A 21,419-nucleotide genomic window follows, 5' to 3' on the forward strand; every position below is an offset into this window, starting at 1 on the left:
CGCAAACAACATTTGAATTTGAAATACTATGCCAACTCTAACAAATAAATTGAAAACTGTTAGAACGGAGACATTTCATCAAACACATGTTGTGCACACCTTAAACATTCACAACAATAAACCATAAAAGTGATTTTTTAGGAAAGCTCTAATCCTTTTCCCATTACAGAGTTTAGGAAATCCCTAATTCCAATATTGTATCCTCTTATAATCTGCGAATTTACAGATCTAAAAATAAAAAACCTAAATATCTATTTGAGAGAAATGAGTATCTGGCCGGGAAAGAGATGAAGGGCAGAGGCTACTGGCCGCACCAGATCTGGAGATGATGCAAGTGAGGAAGAGAGAGAGAGAGAGAGAGAGAGAGAGAGAGAGAGAGAGATAGGCAGATGGAGAGAGAGGCGCGGGGTCCGGGGAGCGAAATGACTGTAGGTTTTTTTTTTTAATATATATACAGTAAAACATCCATGGCCCCTGTTTTACACAGCGCCGATGTAAGAGGCACCTAAAGTGCCGCTGTTATTCTTTTTTCTTGTAGTGATGGGTTGCACCTGGCCCAATATCACCTCCATTGGATGATCTAGAACCCCTCTCTCACATGGGAAAAAAAGAACCACCTTCTTTTAGAGGGGAGCAAAGGTCCATCTCCTGTAAGACCATCATTTGGATTGTCTATATCAATCAACATGCTATGGGGAAATGAAAACCACCTTCTTCTTGTGTTGATTGAAAGGTGTGACAAAATAATATACTTTCATCTAGTCTTTAAAATCGAGGTTGTTTAAGCGAGTGTGTACTCTATTAATGGTCTTATGGTCAAGCAAGTTGATGATCACCGCTATCTATATAAAAGGCCACATAACTGATGATGGTTGCCACTTTCATGCAATGGCCCACAAAATAATATTTAAGAAATTTCATTTTGTACTCTCTTCTTCTACCTTAGTATTGAGGGTTCTCACTTGTCTCATCTTTTCTATATATAACTCATGTAGCATTTGATTAATTTTACCAATGCAATTGGTTCTGGTAATTAAGAGACGTGAACTTTTGATTTTAAAAGATAAATAGGATGTGGTTGGTAATTGAGTATATTTTTGTTATTTATTTCTTTCATGCAAATATCGCCTTCTAGAGAGCTCTTTCATCAAAGCTCTTTAGAATTGTTTAGAATAATGGTGTGATATCCACTCCATACATATATTGCACCATCATCTATTGCATACAAAGCATGATGGACAACCATAAAATTAATAATAATAATAAATAAACCATCCATGTATGTATTAAATTGGGGCCCACTTGAAGTGAAAATGCTGTGCTCTTTATGCCAAGAAAAAGCTGATACTGATCTGATAAAGCTGGAAGAAGGTTCTTGTGGTGGACAGGAGCCATTCATTAGTCATAGTACCTCTTGCGCATATTCCAGGTCAAAATTAGCCCACCAACCTATCATGTGGGCCACATATGTACGTTGGCCTTGTTACATCACTCATACTTTTCTAACCTTCCGTGTGTCCCATGTAATCAATGCAAATCAATGCACTGGCCTGATTTTTATGTAAGGAAAAAGGATGGTGTACATGCATATCCCTCTATTTATATGTAAGCAGGCAGATGAGACAGGAAGAAAAAAAAAAAAACTAAAGTAAAGAAAATGGAGAAGCTATTCCAGAAGGCTGTTTGGGCCTGCGTTCTTGCCTTTCTAATGTTGCTTGGATCATGGTTTCTTATGATAGATTTAAGGAGCACAGACTTCCATGCTCCTCTTCAAGGTACATGCATACCTATCCTTCTATTTTAAAATACCCACTTCATCTCCTCTTCTTTTATCTTTTGGATAGGATGGGATGCGGTTAGATCTCCGATGCAGGTGCATCTTCGGGTCGACGACGTGCAGAATGACCACGGGGTGGGTCCCACTGTGGGACCTGTGAGATGAAATCGGATTTGTACTGAGTTACTCGGTAGGCTCTTATCGTACTGAGTAAACTCAGTTGGGCTTACTGTGAATGTATTTTGTTTATCCACACCGTCCATCTGTTTTTTCAGATCATTTTAATGGTTGAATCCGAAATTGAAGAATATCCGAAGGTCAAGTGGACTATACCACAGGAAACAGTGAGAATGATGATTTCCACCGTTGAAACCTTCCTATGGAAGGCCCACAGTGATGTTTATTTGTCATCCAACCTGTTCATAAGATCACAAAGACATGGATGAAGGGAAAACAGAAATATCAGCTTGATCCAAAACTTCCGTGGCCTCTAAGAATTTTTCAATGGTAGACGTTCAATTCATATTTTTTTCCTATGGTATGGTCCACTTGAGCTTTTTATATACCTCATTTTATGTCTCATGCAATAAAATTATCTGTTAAAATGGTTGGACGGAGTGGATAAAATACATAAACCACGGTGGCCCCACAGGTTTTACTCGGTAAGCAATCTGCTTCCCCGTGAGATGGGAGATCTCGATCAGTTTGCCTGGGAGGATAGAGATAAAGGGTCTCGTGCTTTCCCAATAGATTTGAAGCTTTTGAAGCATTTGGTGTGCTGGCCAGTAGAAAGGCTAGTGTTCCAGATTCCTTACTGTGTGGGTGGATGATGCAGGTGCATCTCTACACTCGAGTAGGATGTCCCACCAGGTGGGGTGTGCGAGATGCAGAATGAGCATGGGGTACGTCTCACTAGGACCTGTGAGATACAGGATAGCCCATGGGGACATCATGGTCGATTTGTCCTGGATGGGTCATCGGCAAAATAAATTAAAAAATCACGTATGAATTTATTCATGCCCTTTGCTTGGTTGCTTGAATTTTATTTTATTTTTTTGATTGAAAATAAATTGACAAAAGGTTAAAAAGAGTTTTAAAATACTATCCACCGATGAGATGGATAGGATTGACCAATAAGAAAAAATCACAGGCAATTGTTGGCCCATCATACCAACAATATGGATCACCCAAACATGCTTATAAATTGTCCAAAATAGATGCACCATAACCATATGATTGAACCATTAGTATAAGTGTTTTATGAAGATGATACCATTAACGCTCTTAAGAGCCTAACGTTCCCCATCTAAGTTTATTAAAGAGCTTTTTTTTTCCTAAAAACTGAATATAATTTTTGCCACATCTACTTTTTGTAATTTCTTTTTATACCACTTACCCTTGAAAAAAAAAAAAAAAAGACTTTGAGCAACTCATTAGGACATTTCTACCGTAAATGAAGCACCCTTTCTATCATTTTATCTATCAAATGGGACACTTTTGGTTCTACCCAGTAACCCTTTACCCAGCTATTACCCGAGTAACAGCTTAGTGAGTGTTACCCCTACCATGTGGGGCTATCTTATTAAATGTGTTCTGCTGATCTTTTTTTTCATCTCATTTAAGAACTTTATTCAAAACTTAAGAAGAAATTTATAGTGGAACACACTACTAGAAAAAGTGGTGAATAACCATTAAATGCTTTTTGTATGCCACAAAAGTTTTGAATCAAGCTAATCCTTTTATTTTTCCCTTCATCAAGTTTTGTTTGAACTTATCAACCGGTTGGATGAGAAATAAACATTAGGTATATGCTTATAGTAAGCCTTGGAAAGTTTTTAATGGTGAGCATTCAATCATCATTGTTTCTTGTGGTGTAATCCACCTGATATTTTGATATGCTTACTGCTTGGGACCATGTCTTAAACTGGGCTGGAAAAAAAGGATGGACAGAGTGGATATACAAAATATCATCAAGTGGGCCCTACAATAAGGGTAACATCTGGCCACTAAGCTGTTACAAAGATAATCCAAATGACAAATCCACCCCCTTCATTTGTTTTTTCATCTCATTTTAGGGCATGCCTAAAAATGAGGTTGATCTTGTTGAAACTTTGAATGAGGAGAGAAAAACAGAGAATTGAGTAATGCCCTCAATCTCTATATTATTTATACTAAAATACAACCTTTATCTAAGATGGAAATAAACTAAGATAAGAAAATAAAGGAGAGATAAGGAGATAAGGACGAGCTACGTGGAGAGATAAGGACAAGCTACGTCCCTGATGGATGATACGTCCCCTTGACAGTTTCTCCTTCAATACTCTCCCTCAAGCTTGGCCCAAAAATGTCGGACAGTCCAAGCTTGGAAGAAATAGTCATATGCCAATCTCTTACTAAAGCTTTAGTAAACACATCAGCAAGTTGGTCTGTTGTGCGAACATGTGGAGTAACAATTTCTTGAGCCTTGATTTTTTTTTCGAATAAAGTGGCAATCGACTTTGATATGCTTTGTACGCTCATGGAATACAGGATTACTGGAGATATGTATAGCAACCTGGTTATCACACATCATCTGCATTGGTGTAGAATGAGAGAAACCAGTCTCAGTCAAAAATTTATTCAGCCAAAGTAATTCACAGGTGGTCTGTGCCATAGCTCTGTACTCGGCTTCGGCACTGGAACATGCCACAACCGTTTGCTTTTTCCTCCTCCAAGTCACCAAATTACCACCAACAAAAGAACAATAGCCGGTTGTAGATTTTTGGTCATCTTTGGAACCGGCCCAATCATCATCAAAAAAAGTAGAAATATTTAGGTGACCAAACTTAGAATAAAGGAGAGCCTTTGATATAACGAAGCACACGATATGTAGCATCCATATGGGTAACTTGAGGTGAATGCATGAACTGACTAAGAACACTCATAGCATGAGAAATATCCGGCCTGATAATAGTGAGGTAAATACCCTTCCCAATGAGGCGTTGATAAGGTCCGGGATCAGAGAGGGCCTCACTATCCAATGAAGTGAGCTAATGGTTGACCTTAAGAGGAGTGCCAAGTGGCTTACAACCAATCATTCCTGTCTCAGTGAGTAAGTCCAGCGCATATTTATGCTGACATAAGGAGATTCCATATCGAGAACAAGCTATCTCAATGCCCAAGAAATAACGTAAAGAGCTCAAGTCTCTTACCTCAAAAATGAGAGAAAGGTGGGATTTGATGCTAGAAATTGTAAGAGAATCGTCACCCATGACGATAATATCATCGACATAAACAAAAACAATTATAATCCTGTTTGTAGAGCATTTTCAGAAGATAGAATGATCTAAGTTGCACTGGTGAAAAAATGCATCTCTCATTGCATGAGTAAATTTGTCAAACCATGCACGTGGCGACTGCTTGAGGCCATATATAGACTTGCGAAGGCGGCATACTTTCTTTTCCTCCCCCATTTGGCGAAAACCAGGTGGTTGGCTCATATAGACTTCCTCATGAAGATCACCATGTAAAAATGCATTTTTTACAGCAAGTTAATGAAGTGGCCAGCCCAAATTTGCTGCAAGAGATAAAAGGACACGAATGGAATTCATTTTGGCAACCGGGGCGAACGTCTCGATGTAATCGATGCCATAGATCTAAGTAAAGCCTTTTGCAACAAGGCAAGCTTTATACCAATCAACAGTACCATCGGGCTTATGCTTGAGAGTGTACACCCATTTACAACCCACCGTCTATTTTCCGCGGGTAAATCAACAAGTTCCCATGTCTGATTTTTCTCCAAGGCAGTCATCTCATCCATAATGGCATGCTTCCAGTTCGGGTGTGCAAGGCATCATCCACCCGAGTAGGGAGAGATATGGAATCCACATTGGCAATAAATGACTTGTAGGAAGGAGAAATTGAGTGATATGAAACAAAGTGGTGGATAGGATGAGAAGTAGACAGATGAGTACCTTTCCATAAAGAAGTGGGAAAGTCCGATGCAGAAATGGATCCCAGAGCTGCGGATGATGGTGATGGAAGTAATGGTGCATCGGCGTTACTCCGCTTCTGCTGGTGGTGAGAAGCATGTGGTGGTGCTGGTAACAATGCTTAAGAACAATTGTAATCCTATAGGTGAGTTGGTCTGGTATTGGGACGGGTAGAATGGTGAGGTGGTGGTGATGAGGGTGGTAAGAAAGGAGATGAAGGTGTGATAGATGATGAAGGAGATGAAGGCAATGAGGGATATACCAGTAACAGGGTAGAGGATAGAGGATCTAAAAAGGGTATAGGAGTGACATGAGGGGGTGAGGAAAGGATTGAAGACTTTGGAGAGAAGAAATTCAGAGACTCAAAAAAGGAAGCATCAAGGGTGACATAACGTCGGCCAGTATCAGGATTAACAAATTTATAACCTTTTTGGGTGGGTGAATACCTAACAAACATGCATAGAATGGAGCGATGAGACAACTTTGTACCGGAATGAAAAAAGTCATGCACATAAGCGGTGCACCCAAACACCCTAAGAGGGATATCAGTGACATGATGCACTTTCCTGAATAAAGAAATAGGAGTTTTAAAATTGAGAGCAAAGTGAGGTAGTTGATTGGCCAGGTAGCATGCAGTGAGAACGGCATCTCTCTAATATTGTTTGGGAACATGCATCTCAGTAAGGAGACACCAAGTAATATTTAGCAATTGTTGATTTTTTCTCTTGGCTACCCCATTCAGCTGAGGAGTGGAAGCACAAGTAGTGTTTGACTCAATGTCATGCTGGCGAAGATAGGTAAGAAAATCAATAGAGAGATATTCTCCATCATTGTCACAATGGAGCATCTTAACGGTGGCGCTAAATTGATTTATCAACCAAACATGGAAGGACTAAAAATTTTCAAAAACTTCGCTTTTATTTTTGAGTAGATAGATCTATGTCATTTTTGTGGTGGCATCCATAAAAGAGACGAAGTAATGAAACCCCATAGAATAGGTAACAGGAGATGGTCCCCACACATCGGATTGAATGAAAGAAAATATAGGGACAGAATGATTATTTAAAACCAAAGGAAAATAAACTCGTCTTTGTTTTGACAAAGCACAAGTACTACATTGAAATTTTTTAATGTTATGCTGAGAAAATAAAGAGAGAAATAAACTACGTAAAACTGAAAAAGAAAGATGGTCATAACGACAATGTCATCGATAAATATACTCATGATTGATAGAAATGAGATGAGCAACAACATAGGGTTGAACACACCCCCCCCCCATCAAACCAGTATAGGCCAGCACTTTCACATCTGCCACCAATCATCTTCCGCGTTCTGAGATCCCAAAACATACAATGAGAAGGAAGAAATATGGTAGCACAGTTAAGTTGTTTAGTAAGGGTGCCCACAGAAAGTAAACTAGAAGCAAGATTTGACAAGAAGGGTCTTGTCAAGAGTCATAGTAGAAGTTAGAGGAACAGTACCTGACCCAGTAATAAGGGTAAGGTTCCCATCTGCTAACTTAACAAAACCTAAAGTAGAACTGGGAGTAAATGAGGAAAAAATGTGAGACATACCAGTCATATAGTCAGTGGCCCCCGTGTCAATGACCCAGGGCTGGGAAGAGGGAGTAGCGGTGGATGTACCTTACACAGCAGAACTGAAAGTAGCTGAAGATTTTGAAACAGATAGACCAGCTTTCTGAGCAACAAGATTGTCATATTCTTCTTCATAAATTTGAACCATACTAGGAGAGGAATCAGATGGAGCCTCCTCAGATTCAGTAGCAGAAAAATATCCACCACGAGAAAAACCTCCACCCATTGGAGGTCTGCCGTAAAGGATCCAGCAAGTATCAACCATATGATTGGTGTGTTTGCAATGAATGCAAAAAAGAGAATTGCGGCCACGACCACGGACTCCAGAACCACGTCTTCGATCAGCAAAAGTACGAACATCAGCCTATAAGGCAGACTGAGTGATCGCGATGGATGGAGTCATAACCTGCTTCCTCTTCTCTTCTCTGGCTAGAATAGCATACACTTGATTCAATGTCATGGACTCAGCGTTATGGATAATTTGTTGCCTGAGTGTGTCATATTCATCATTCAGACCGTCTAAAAACTTGAAGATCCGGCGCCGCTCTTGCCATTTCTTGATAAGAACCATATCGCGAGTACAATAAGTATCCTCCTCGTCATGGTAGGCGAGTTCCTCCCATAAACTGCGAAGTTTGGCATAATACTTTGTGAGGCTCTTGTCATTTTTGTTGGAGAGATGCAATCTCCTTCTCCAACTGGAATATGCAGGTCATGTTGTGTGCATCGTTGTAAAGTTTGCAGACAGTTTCCCAAATTTCTTTTGTTGTCTTTAAGAAGAGAAGGCCACTCTGGACATTGTCATCCATGAAGTTCCATAGCCATGACAATCATGTCATCTGATTCCCAATCCACCTGTTTTGGATCTCCATAATCAGGACGAGGAAGAGTCCCAGTGATGTGGCCAAGTTCTACCCAGGAACCCTTTATCCAGCTATTACTCGAATAACGGCTTATTACTCGAATAACAGCTTAGTGAGTGTTACCCTTACCATGTGGGGTTATCTTATTAAATGTGCTCTGCTGATCTATTTTTTTCATCTCATTTAAAAACTTTATTCAAAACTTAAGAAGATCTAAATTTATGGTGAAACACACTTCTACAAAAGGTGTTGAATGGCCATTAAATGCTTTTTATATGCCACAAAAGTTTTGAATGATGCTAATCCTTGTATTTTTTCCTTCTTCTAGTTTTGTTTGAGCATATCAACCGGTTGGATGAGAAATAAACATTAGGGATTTGCTTATAGTAGGCCTTGGGAAGTTTTTAATGGTGAGCATTAATCAATCACCATCGTTTCTTATGGTGTACTCCACCTGAGATTTTGATATGCTTAATGCTTGGGACCATGTCTTAAACAGGGCTGGAAAAAAATGATGGACACAGTGGATAAACAACATATCATCAAGGTGGGACCTACGGTAAGGGTAACACCCACTAAGCTGTTTCAAAGATAATCCAAGCTGTTAATGAGAAATCCACCCCGTTCATCTGTTTTTTCATCTCATTTTAGGGCATTGCTAAAAATGAGGTTGATCCAAAGCTCCAGTGGACCGAAAACACAAAAGAATGAGGTAGATCCAAAGCTCCACTGAGTCATGTATATATAGTCAAAAGAGAGGGAAGAAGAGAGCAAGGGAGTGGGACATCTGCCTCTTCCAAGACAGGGTGGGGCTTTAAGGGGCTGATGTATGGCCCTTATCCCCACTGTCCATCCATTTTCCCATATCATTTTCGGTTAGAACCTAAAACTACGGCAGATCCAAGGCTCAAGTAGACCACAAAGTGGAGATTAAATGTTTACCATTGAAAACTTCTTACGCTCACGAAAGTTTTGGATGAAGCCTGATATTTGAGTTTTTCATTCATCTAGGTCTATATTACCTTATGAGCAGGCTAGATGACAAATAAACATTACAGTAGGCAAGAATGGGGAGAATATTTCAACAATGGGTCATTAGCACCGCTGCTTCCTGTATGTGGTCTACTTGGGCCTTAGATATGCCTCATTTTTTTACTCATGGAAAAATGAATAGACTGTGTGGACAAATGTCATACATCACCGTAGCCCCTCTGGAGCCCTAGCCTATTCCAAGGCGAGGAAGTAGGTTTCTCACGCGTCATATGGTCGGTAGGTCGAGTTTTAATAAGGGTGATATTGTTATTTTAAAAATATAAAATAATACTTACAAAACAGTTAACTGTCACTAGCGTTGGGTATCGAGTCGAGTCAGACCAAGTTAGGGTTGACCCGACTCAATCCAGTTTTGAAATAGACCTAACCCAAACTCGACCGGACTAGCTCGGTATCAAGTCCAGCATCCCTGACCTGATCCAAGACTAGGTCTCGCCAGACTTATCTGGACCGAGTAGGGTTGAGTCGGCACCAAATCGAGGTGGCTACAGTGGATATCCACGGGCTGAAATCACAACTTAAAACTTAGGTGCACTTGCCAGAATTGCAGCCTCTTCATCAGCTGCATGGCATCTCAGATCTTAAACATTAAGTCTGAGTTTTTTTAAATATATATGTACAAGTTGAGTTTTGGATCGATTCGAGTCAGTAATTTCGGATTGGATGAAGTCTACTCAATTTGAATCGACTCACCCACTTGGTTCGGATCAAATCGGGTCTGAATGAGCAGCTTTAACTGTCACTGACATCAAGTGCCTATATGGTTAATAATTTGATCGGGTCTGAATGAGCAGCTTTAACTGTCACTGACATCAAGTGCCTATATGGTTAATAATGTTAAGTGCAAGTGACGTAAGCGGTTATTTCACAATCGCAGAAACTGTTGGCAGTTGTTAGAAATAAAATAAATAAATAAATAATAAAACATTAAGTAAATGGGTAGAATGCACCAATCAAATGGGCAAGATTCTCCGATCACAACAATTCTTAGGCTGTGACCTGTCAACTTGGTAGCCCATCATATGAAGGGCTCCAGATGGATGAGCCGTTTATTTAGTGGGCCACAAACGAAGGTTGAGATCAGCATATTATTATCTTGGCCTACACCACAGTACCAGTTCACCACAATGGGTACTAGTACCCATGACCTCACGTTGAAACTCTTGTGAGTCTACCACACATGTATGAGTAGAGCGTGGCACAGGATGACTTGACTCGGCAAACAAGTCCGATGAGTCAAGTCGGATCTAAACAGGTTGAAATAACCACCAGTGAATACCTGACTCGATCGACTCGGTGCCAACTCGGTACTTGTGACCGGGTCAGACTCGGTTCGAATTAGTCCAGGCCAAACCCGGACTCGGACTGGGTCAGGTATGTTGGACTCAATACTGAGTTGGATTGAGTTTGGGTCAGGCCTATTTCAAAACCGAATCGAGTCGGGTTAACCCTAACTCAGTCCGACTCAACTCAATGCCCCGCTCTATGCATGAGTAATGGCCCCTTATGAAGCTTTTATTTATCTGTTTATTTATTTATTTATTTTTTTCCAGGGATTGCAAAACATAGAAGGGGAATGGAGTTCTTGACCGATCGAGTATCTAAAATACCACCTCCCGCTCCAGCTGGTAATGGGCACATACATTACGGGCCCCTGCCACTTCCTCCACCTCCACCTAGCTATTCCCCACCAGTGCCTCCACCCCCACCTGCCTCCCCAGCCAGCTAGTAATCTGCACAACAACCTTAATATCCTACCAGTCATGGTTCACTATGATGGTTGTATCGTTCCATGGTTGATGGGTTAAATAAATATGAAAGGACAAAGGCATCATATGCCATTCTCCCAACTTTTTTCATGTATGTTTCCAAAATAAATGAATCCCTATAGCTTTTTTCATGTATGTTTCCAAAATAAATGGAACGTGTTGTAATACCGGAAATGATATATATAATGCTCCACGAATGGATGTGTACATTTTGTTGGATTGATCAGTTCATGCTGGTGGGCCTCATGTCATGGCTCTGAATACATAGAACATGAAATGCCTGCTCAACGAAATGCAAATCCAAATTGAAAAGGAGAGTTGCTACAACATGGATCTGTTGATCCAGCAACTTAGATATTGCTATGTTGCCATAAAATTTTAATGAGAGACAATTGGAAGATATTTTAGCTACCCTAATAACCAAGTGATATTAGAATTTGTAAAATAATGAGTAGTCCAAAGAGGGTAAGTGTCTAATTAACTATAACAATCATACACGTGTCACGTATCTCACTCACGTGACAGATCCACCTATGCACATTCACATGGAGAAAGCGATAGCTATCACCAACACGTAGCATTTCAAGAGAAACTCCCATCCACATAACAAAAGCAAAACGTGTGAACAACAAATACCCAACCCACAATAAATGATTAACATACATGTTGTTGCTTTATAAGCCACAGCCATCTTCACGCCCAAACGAATATTTCCACATTAACAGATGTAAAGAGTGACTATAAAAATATTTCTCTAGCTACTACCTTAAAATTCTTTAAATAGGAGAAAGATCAAAAGGCTCTTGGCCCATGCCAACCCAACACAAATTAAATTTACCATGCTATGTATCTTTTTATCTTATCTTAGTTTAACTTAGACTAAACAATTCATCTACACTGGACCGGCTTTAGGATAGGAGTAGTGTAATCTCATTCGTCTACAATGTTATGCTGGACTGAAGGTGTAAAATACTTCCCTTCCATCTACACCAAGCATTGGAAAGGAAGGAAGACCTTTTTCTTTTCTTTTTCAATAATATAATTCCCTTCGTCTATACCATATCACAAAAGCGAAGGAAGACCTTGATTGAGGGTCTCACCATCCATGCCACAAATGCTAGATCACCGAGGAACACTATTTAAGTTTTTATTTTCATTTCAATTTAGTATAACTAAGTTCCTTGTACTCTCACATTATAGGAATTGGATCATTTCTATTATCACAATTAGAGAAAAAAAATCATTTCAACTAAAAGACAAAAACATCTCATTAGTTAAACAAACTCTCTCATTCACAAATTGTTTGATTTAATTTGTAGGTAAGTGAATGGATAGTCCAATTACTTCAAGTCTTGATCATAAGAGACTACTTATAGTCTCCCTGTCTATCTTTGTACTTTGGGAAATAGGTGTTCACTTCAGATTGAACAATAAATAACTCTAGCATATTGGGTACCATACACACATACCAACAATCGAATTTTAAGACAACAAAATAATTAGAAAATAATCAGTAAAAAATGATCGGATTCTCAAACTGCACATGATTTTGTTCATATTTTACAATATTTTTTCTTGCAAATGGTTGGTATTTGTTAAACCATGAGAAAGTAGATTGCAAAATCTCTAAGGATCTTAATAAATATACATTTTAACTAAATTTGAAATATCCCAATTTAGTAATATGTTAAATAAATCTAACAGAGATATTAAAATGAAAATACATTAATTAATCAGATGTGTCAATGAAAAACCCTAAAATTAGTAGTGTAATGCAAAATTCCAAAAATATTGAGGTAGTTTGTTGTGAAAATACTTCTTTTTTTTTTTTCAAAATGCAACCGGTAACTGTAGTGGAAGTTAACGGTTATGTCTATTATGGGGTCATCACTTCGGCCCCATTTGTTAAATCTGAAGTCTAAAGACCGAATCTGAAATCTAAAGCCTGAATCTAAAATCTGGAGTAAAAAAAAAAAAAAAACTTGTTTGATAATTATGGCTGAAGTCTAAAAATTAATTACTGAATCTGAAACAAACTGTTTGTTAACAAACATCTTAAATGTCTGAAATATGTTAATTTGACACATTTGCCCCTATCTCTCATTTCGAAATATTTCACATTATAAAGAAATTATTTTTTATTAAATGAAAATAAAATCATTATATTTAATTCAAATAAACTAAAATACTTAATCAAAAACTAAAATATCATCATAAGGCCCTCAATTTCTCTTAGCAGGAAGATTGTCACTATGTGTTGTATAGGATTGAACACCAGTAGCAACAAAACCTTCAAATAAGGCCCACCTTATATTTATATGCTATTCAAACCGTTTATAAGGTCATTTCTAATTGGATGAACTGAAAACATATTGATCCAAAACTTTTGTCACCAATTTAAGTTTATTTTCCATCCAATATGTTCATAAGGTCAAAAATACCCATATGAAGAGGGGAAAAAAAATCATATTGATCCAAAACTTCTGTGACCCCAAAAAGGGTTTTAATGATACACGTTCAATCCCCCGCTACTTTTTACAGCTTATTTTTCGTCTTAAGCTTTAATACGAGCTCGCCAAATGGATGGATGGTTTGGATATAACACATACCTCATGATGGGACCCACAGAACTTGCTAACTTCAATACAGCAGCTACATAGCTGGTTCGAGGTACACCAACCAATCTGCATCCTACTTGGACGCAGATTAGCTACTGACAAGTTAAATAGCTAGATTCGCTACCGAAGTGACGTCAACAAGTTCCATGGGCCAACTATGATGCACATGCTTTATCTACACCGTCCATCTATTTGGAGATTTCATTTTAGTGCATGAGTTAAAGAATGAGGCAGATCCAAATATGTAGTTGACCCTACCACAAAAAACAGTGGCGAGATTGATGCCTACTGTTGAAACCTTCATAAGGCTCACCGTGATTTTTATTTGAAACCTGTTCACAAGTTAACACATACATGAAAGAAGGGAAAAAACAAATATCAGCTTGATCAAAAACTTTTGTGGTCTATTTAAGTTTTTAATGGTGGGCGTCACTCTCCCCACTGTTTTCTGTGGTGAGGTCCACTGGAGCTTTGGATTTGACTCATTCTTTGCATCTTTACCTAAAATGATCTCTCCAAATGAATGGACGGTGTGGATACAAAACATACATCATGATGGGGCCCACATAACTTGGTGATGTAACTTCAGTAGCGAGTCTCGCTACTCAACCTGTCAATATCCAATCCGCTCCGCGGAAACAGATTGGAGTTTCATCCATGCCGTCCATACATCATAAAGAAGTTTCACAGGTTAAAAGTTGATTTGTACTGCACAAAAAATTTAAAGAGAAAAAATTACGGTAGTAACATGAAAATGGGTAATTTTGGAAGCAAAAATTTTTATTTAATGAAAAATTTACCGAGCGCATTCCGCATTCACCATTAAGCTAGACTCCTATCACTGAAAGAATTAAGTGAAAAACCACTTAGTGCTTTCCTTCTTCCGCGTTAACGATGCATTAACAAACACCACTAAACACGGATCATTTTCCCAATTCTGCGTTAAGTGCAAAAATTCAGCGTTAACAAACAGGCCCTTCCTATGTAAACTGGAAGTGGATTGCGTACTGAGTAAACTCTGTGGGGCCCACAGTAATTTATCTATTTTATCCACTCATTTTACTAGATAATTCTATGGCTTGAGCCTAAAAACGACGTATATCTAAAGCTCAACTGGACCACACAACAAGAAACAGTGCGATTTGAAAGTCTACTGTTGAAAATTTCTTGAGGGCCACATAAGTTTTGGATCGAGCTAATATTTGTGTTTTCCCATCATCCATGTCTGTGTCATCTTATGAATAGCATGGATGACAAATAAACATAATTGTAAGCCCTAGAAAGGTTTCAACGGTGAAAATAATTATTCCCACTGTTTCCTATGGTATGGCTCACTTGAGCTTTGGATATGCTTCAACTTTTGGATCAACCCCTAAAATGATCTGGAAAAATGGATGGACGACGTGGATAAACTAGATACATTTACAGTGGGTCCAATAGAGTTCACTTAGTACGATAAAAGCATACTAAGTAACTTCAACACGCAATCCGATTTCATGTAAACTCGGGCTGAAAGTTGGGCGGGTTCAACCCGAGCGACCCGTGACCGACCTAACATTGGGTTGGGCTTGGGCAGGATGTATCGAGTCTGGTCTCAAGCTTGGGCTATTCAAACACCAACCCGATAAAACTTGGGTCGGGCTCGGGTTGAGGTCTCGTGTAGCCCGACCCAACCCGAACTCGATCAATATGTAAGTTACTAATTATAATTGAGTGTGGATCATCTCTGTTGAAGGCACGAGAAATTCTAGTGCTATCGAGTTTCATTGGTCCATGTCATTTCTGATGACTAAAGCTAATATACGCTAGATTTCTCTATCCCGGATAGATTGCGTGCCACACAACACGACTTTTAAAGGAGTAGTTGTCCTATATTTTAGCTTGTTTGTTTAGAAAAAATGTAAGTTCTTTACTATAAATAACTACATATATAATTAATAAAATCATATATAGAAAAAATAAGTGTATTAAAATAAAATATACTATTGTAATAATGAAAATACTAGCATGTTTCCACCCGACCAACCCGACTAACCTGACCGAGCACGCTTGGGTTGGGCTTGGGTTGGGTTTGGGTTGAGAATTCCCAACCTGAGGTTTGGTTGGTTTGGGTTATGGTCAAGGCATAGGAACCTTGGGTTGGGCTAGGGTTGAGCACCAACCCGCCCGGCTTACAGCCCTAATGTAAACATGCCTTAGGTTGCACCAAAACATGGTGCAACCAAACGCACCCTAAATCTTTTTCTTAGCCAAATGTGAAACATTCCCTCTCAACAAAGAAAATGTAGAGGTTTGCTAATTCCACACACATGTGTACCCTATGATGGAGCATGTCAGGTAAACGTTCTACCACACCAGATGAACTGGTTGGATCTCTCAAAATGGTCCTTACTCTTGCTCCGGTGGTATACTCTCATGAGTTTCAACACCTAGTCCAGGGTTCAAGTATCCATAGATGGTGAAATCTCACTATGGCGTGAGTGTGTGAGGTATGTGTGCATATGTTTTTAAAAAATAAAAAAAAGTTCATCTGAACCTTACCCGGACTATGGTCTAAAATAAAACTTTCATTTCTCTTTTTGATTATGGGATTTTTCTTCTGATAATTGTCTGTCAAAAATTTGTGTACAGAGTTTCATTAGTAGATCCTCGTATTTGTTGAACGCAGATCTACACCCAAGCTCATCGTATTCTAGGAAACCTTTCAGCATTCTCAATTTGATTAAAAAGGGGCAAATAATTCTTTAAAGACATCGTTCTCGTACGTGTTTCAGCCTGTTCTAATATTTTTTTGGTTTATCTATTTACAGAAAAAATAATTTCTATATTATTTTTCAATAACAACAACAACAACAACAACACCAACAACAATAATAATAATAATATTATTATTATTATTATAAGTAGAGAAAATGGAGAAGCTATTTTAGATTGCTCTGTGTCGTGTGCGCTTGCATTCCAGGTACAAAACACAGTTTGGCTAGTGACCCCAACACCAGCCAGATAGTTGGGGTCAAAGCACCATGGACCCCACCATGATGTATGTGTTATATCCACACCAGCCATCCATTTTTCCAGCTCATTTTAAATAATGGGCCGAAAAAGGAGGCAATTCCAAACATCAGGTCGGCCACACCACACAAAAACAGTGATAATTGAATGTCCATCATTAAAGACTTTCTAAAGCCCACCGTGATGTTTATTCCCATCCAACCTGTTAATAAGATCACACACATGGATAAAGGAAAAACAAAAACAAAAATAAAAATAGCAGCTTGGGAAAACACAAATAGCAGCTTGATCCAAGACATTTGTAGCCCCGAGAAGATTTCAACTCTAAGCATTTAATTCCAACGGTTTCCTTTGACGCGGATTAGCTACTGAAACCGACAGACGACAGTAGCCAGACGCCACTGAAGTGACGCCACCAAGTTCTATGGGCCACATAAATTTTCAATCAAGCTGACATTTGAATTTTTCCTTCTTCCATGTCCGGCATTACTGTCCCCACTATTTTATTTGGTGAGGTCACTACAAGAAAGTAGGCCTTTAGCCTCAATTTTTTAGCCTCGGTTGAAAAAATGGAGGCTAAATGTGTTTTTTAGCCTCAGTTGTTATGGAATTGAGGCTAAAAGTTCATTTTTCGCATCTGTTGCTATGGAACTGAGGTTAAAAGTCTACTTTTTAGCCTCAGCTGCATAGTAACCGAGGCAAAAAGTCTACTTTTTAGCCTCAATTATATAGGAACCGAGGCAAAAGGTTTACATTTTAGCCTCAGTTGCATAGGAACCGAGGCGAAAGGTCTACTTTTTAGCCTCAGTTGTATAGGAACCGAGGCGAAAGGTCTAATTGTTACCCTCAGTTGCATAGGAACCAAGGCGAAAAGTTTACTTTTAGCCTCAATTGCATAGGAACTGAGGCGAAAGGTCTAATTTGTAGCCTCAGTTGCATAGGAACCGATGTGAAAAATCTACTTTTTAGCCTCAGTTGCATAGGAACCAAGGCAAAAGGTCTAATTTGTAGCCTCGTTTGCATAGGAACCGAGGTGAAAAATCTACTTTTTAGCCTTAGTTGCATAGGAACCGAGGCGAAAGGTCTAATTTGTAGCCTCAGTTGCATAGGAACCGAGGTAAAAAACATCTACTTTCTAACCTCAGTTGCATAGAAACCGAGGCGAAAGGTTGAATTTGTAGTCTCAGTTGCATAGGAACTGAGGTAAAAAAAATCTACTCTTTAGCCTCAGTTACATAGGAAACGAGGCGAAAAGTCTACTTTTTAGCCTCAGTTGCATAGGAATCAAGGCAAAAGGTCTACTTTTTAACCTCAGTTGCATAGGAACCGAGGCGAAAGGTCTAATTTTTAGCCTCAGTTGTATAGGAACCAAGGCGAAAGGTCTACTTTTTAGCCTCAGTTGCATAGGAACCGAGGCGAAAGGTCTACTTTTTAACCTCAGTTGCATAGGAACCAAGGCAAAAAGTCTATTCTTTTAGCCTCAGTTACACAAGAACCGAGGCGAAAAGTCTACCTTTTAGCCTCAGTTGCATAGTAGCCAAGGCCAAAAGTCTACTTTTTAGCCTCTGTTGTATAAGAACCGAGGCCAAAAGTCTACATTTAAGAATATTAAAAAAAATCGGGAATATTGAAAGAATTAATAATTTTGAAAATTTTTGACAATTGTGAAAAAATTGAGAATTTTGAAAAAAAATGGAGACAATTGGAAAAAAATTGAGAATTTTGAAAAAAAAAAATAAAATTGAGAGTTTTGAAAAAGATTTGAATTTTGAATTTTTTAAGAACTAAGAATTTTTTAAAATTTTGAGAACTTTTAAAAAATTAAGAATTTTTTTTGAAAATTAAAGAATAAAAAAATGATAATTATGAAGAAGTATGAATTTTTTAAAAAAAAAATTGAGAATTTTAAAAAAAATTAAGAATTTCGAAAATTTTTGAAATTTTTGAAAAAAAAAAAAAGAATTTTGAACTTGAGAATCATGAAAAAAATCGGAATTTTTTTTTTTAAATTGACAAATTTCAAATAATTGAAAATTTTAAAAATAAATAAATAAATAACTTGAAATGAAATCGGACTTTTCAGTCTCGGTTGCATGGGAACCGAGGCCAAACGTCTACTTTTTAGCCTTGGTAGCATAGGAACCGAGGCCTAAAGTCTAATTCTGAAATATAAATTCGCAGGTACGCCGCTTTTTCCCCGACTCCTTTTCTCACTCGCCGTGCGAGCGGGTGAGAGAGATCTTCGTTCTCTTTTTAGGTTTTCCCCTGGGATTTTCACACCTCGATCGTCCCTCCTTTTTTTTGCATAGAAAACCCTAGCTCCGGCTCCTCTTCCTATACTGAGATTCTCCAACGCCGCTGCCTGGCGCAGTTTCCGCCGAAGCAGCTAAAGCAGAACCCTTCCATGGCAGCGGAATCCGTTGCTCCGACTGCAAGAGACCTCTCGCCGGAGGTCTTTGGGACGGAGACTCAGCCGGAAAAGCCCCGGGGTCGGGTTCTCCCATCCAGATGTTCAGCAGATGGCGATGCTGGAGCTCGGACCCTCTCGAGCATAATGCAGAAACTATCCAAGGGAGACGAACTTGAAAGCTTGCATGATCGGTATGAATTTTCATTTCTTTAGTCGGTGATAGGGTTTCTGCTTTGAGAAGATTGTAGATTTAGCATTTCTGAAGGTTTGTGATTGTTTATGGGGGTTCATACATGTTGTTGAATTCGAATTTGAGTGTGGATTACAGAAATAGGGATTCATTTTAAATCTAGAGCAGCTGACTGTTTTTATTTCTTAAGTAAGCTCAAACAAACATTTATGGTTTCAAAAAAGTATTTCAAGCTCAAAACCAACAAAGAAAAATCTTCATGGTTTTTGTCTTTGACTCAATACTACATTTCAACATCCCAATAAACAGACCAAAAAAAGAAAAAAAAGAAGAAAGAACTAGTCTCTTTCTGTGATGTCAAAACTGCATTTTAAACCCACAAGCAACATGCATGAAAAAAAATCCTGTGGGTTCTTTACCAATTTCAAAACTGCATTTTAAGTCCAAAACAGATGGATGATGGAACTTTCCTATTTCCTAGGATTTCAAAACTGAAAATGGCATGCAAAGAAAATTCTTTGTTGGTTTCTTTCAATTATTTTATAACTGCATTTAAACAAACAAAAGAAGCAATCGGGTTTCTTTCTACGACTTCAGAACAACATTTTAAGCCTAAAACAAACATGCAGAGAGAGTTTTTCATGGTGTTTTCTTCTTCATCTTCTTCTTTTTCTTCATATGCAATCCTCATCACAATCTTTGTTTCTCTTTCGATTGAGCAGATAATTCTTTGGAGCATAAAGTAACAGAAGAACAGAACAAACTAGGGGTAGGAAAATCATTCCCAGGTTTGAACCCAAAGGCTCTCAACAATCCAGACCTTAATGTGATCATTTGACATAGCTGTTCTTAAGGGAAAATCCCGACACATTAATCAGATATACTGCATTTTTACATACATGTATGGGTCATGCAGTTCAAACTTGGCAAGCTGACATTTAGTCAATTCATTTGCATAGGATGTCTTTTATATTCATGATACATTGTTACTAGATTCCATGTTCAGCATTTGTGATTTTGTTGCCTAATCATTTAACTCTTGTTAGCTATGAGTAAAGAGAAAAAAAGGAACTCTATCATTTTAGCTTTTATACAGTCATATTATAGAAAGAAAGAAAAGAAAAACTTATTGTGACCAACTTGTAAGTTATATCATGATGCTTCTGCCAATTTTTTATGCACTCTCTGAAGATAGCAATTGTGTTGTTTCTTTTTTCCTTGAAATTTCATTCATTTATTTATTTTGTTAATTTCTTCTTCCTCGTCTTCTTATGTCTACTACTGATAATGCAATCATATTGGTGCATGTCATAATCTCAACGAAGGGCTTCTTCTGTGCCAGAAACAATGTTTATAACCATCCTGTATGTAGATGATTATGCTTGAAGGTGCAAAGGCAACAACAGAAACTATAGATGCTCTGAGGACAGGAGCATCAGCAATGAAGTCTATCCAGATCTCTTTGTAAGTTAAATCCTCACCATCAAAATTCTTAACACCCATATCACAAATAGTAACTGGCTATGGCATCTGATCTGAATTCTCTCTGTTATTTGTTCTTATCACACCAAATTCACCAAAAGCAGGACCAATCTTTTTACCTCAACATCTCGAAATATTCATGCATGCACCGTAGTTTTGTTGTTGCATATTGTTAAACATAGCCGGAGCAGTCTATATCCAGAAGAGCCATATGAGCTTGCTTTCAACATTACTTTCTCAGAAGGTAGTGCTGTTAGAAGGCAGAGTGTCTTCTTTTATCAGGTAACTTATGCATTTTGAGTCTTCCCTTTAACTTATGCATTTGGATTTCTTGTATGATGGGGGAACCTCCAAGATCCAGCACTGCTTACCTGTGTGATTGTAAGTGTTTTGATACAATTCTTACAAATGTACTCTGTTTGTCCATACAAGGGGCATTTTATCCATTTCGAAACATCCAAGCTGTTTATTTAGTGGGCCCAAATAGAATTTAATTAACTAGGCTGTTGGGCTGGGGCTTTTGAGTTCTTTGTAACTTTATATAGATTTTGTGTCACAACGCGTGGTAACCCAATCCCAATGGCCAGAATATGCATGATTAACCCAATGCTTCTCAACCCTCCAATCAAGAAGAGTTTCTTGTTATGGGGATCTTCATATCAATGGTCTAGATCCAGTT

General features: G+C 38.4%; 2 protein-coding genes across 4 annotated transcripts in view; one reads left to right on the forward strand and one right to left on the reverse strand.

Moving 5' to 3' along the window:
• LOC131258086 (uncharacterized) overlaps positions 1-11,159 on the forward strand; it is a 56,247-nt gene extending 45,088 nt beyond the window's left edge. For 2 of the 3 annotated variants that reach the window (XM_058259145.1, XM_058259147.1), the window contains exon 3: positions 10,930-11,159. In XM_058259145.1, coding sequence (XP_058115128.1) covers positions 10,930-10,988 — 59 coding nt within the window. In that variant the 3' untranslated portion in view covers positions 10,989-11,159. Of the gene's footprint in view, positions 1-1,617; positions 1,776-10,812 lie in introns of those variants that run through there. The other variant, XM_058259146.1, reaches the window with a different exon arrangement.
• LOC131258084 (uncharacterized) overlaps positions 1-21,419 on the reverse strand; it is a 173,187-nt gene that overhangs the window by 20,534 nt on the left and 131,234 nt on the right. The gene's annotated exons all lie outside the window — the stretch shown is intronic.

The sequence above is a fragment of the Magnolia sinica genome, chromosome 10 (genome assembly GCF_029962835.1).
Source record: "Magnolia sinica isolate HGM2019 chromosome 10, MsV1, whole genome shotgun sequence".
Lineage (NCBI taxonomy): Eukaryota > Viridiplantae > Streptophyta > Magnoliopsida > Magnoliales > Magnoliaceae > Magnolia > Magnolia sinica.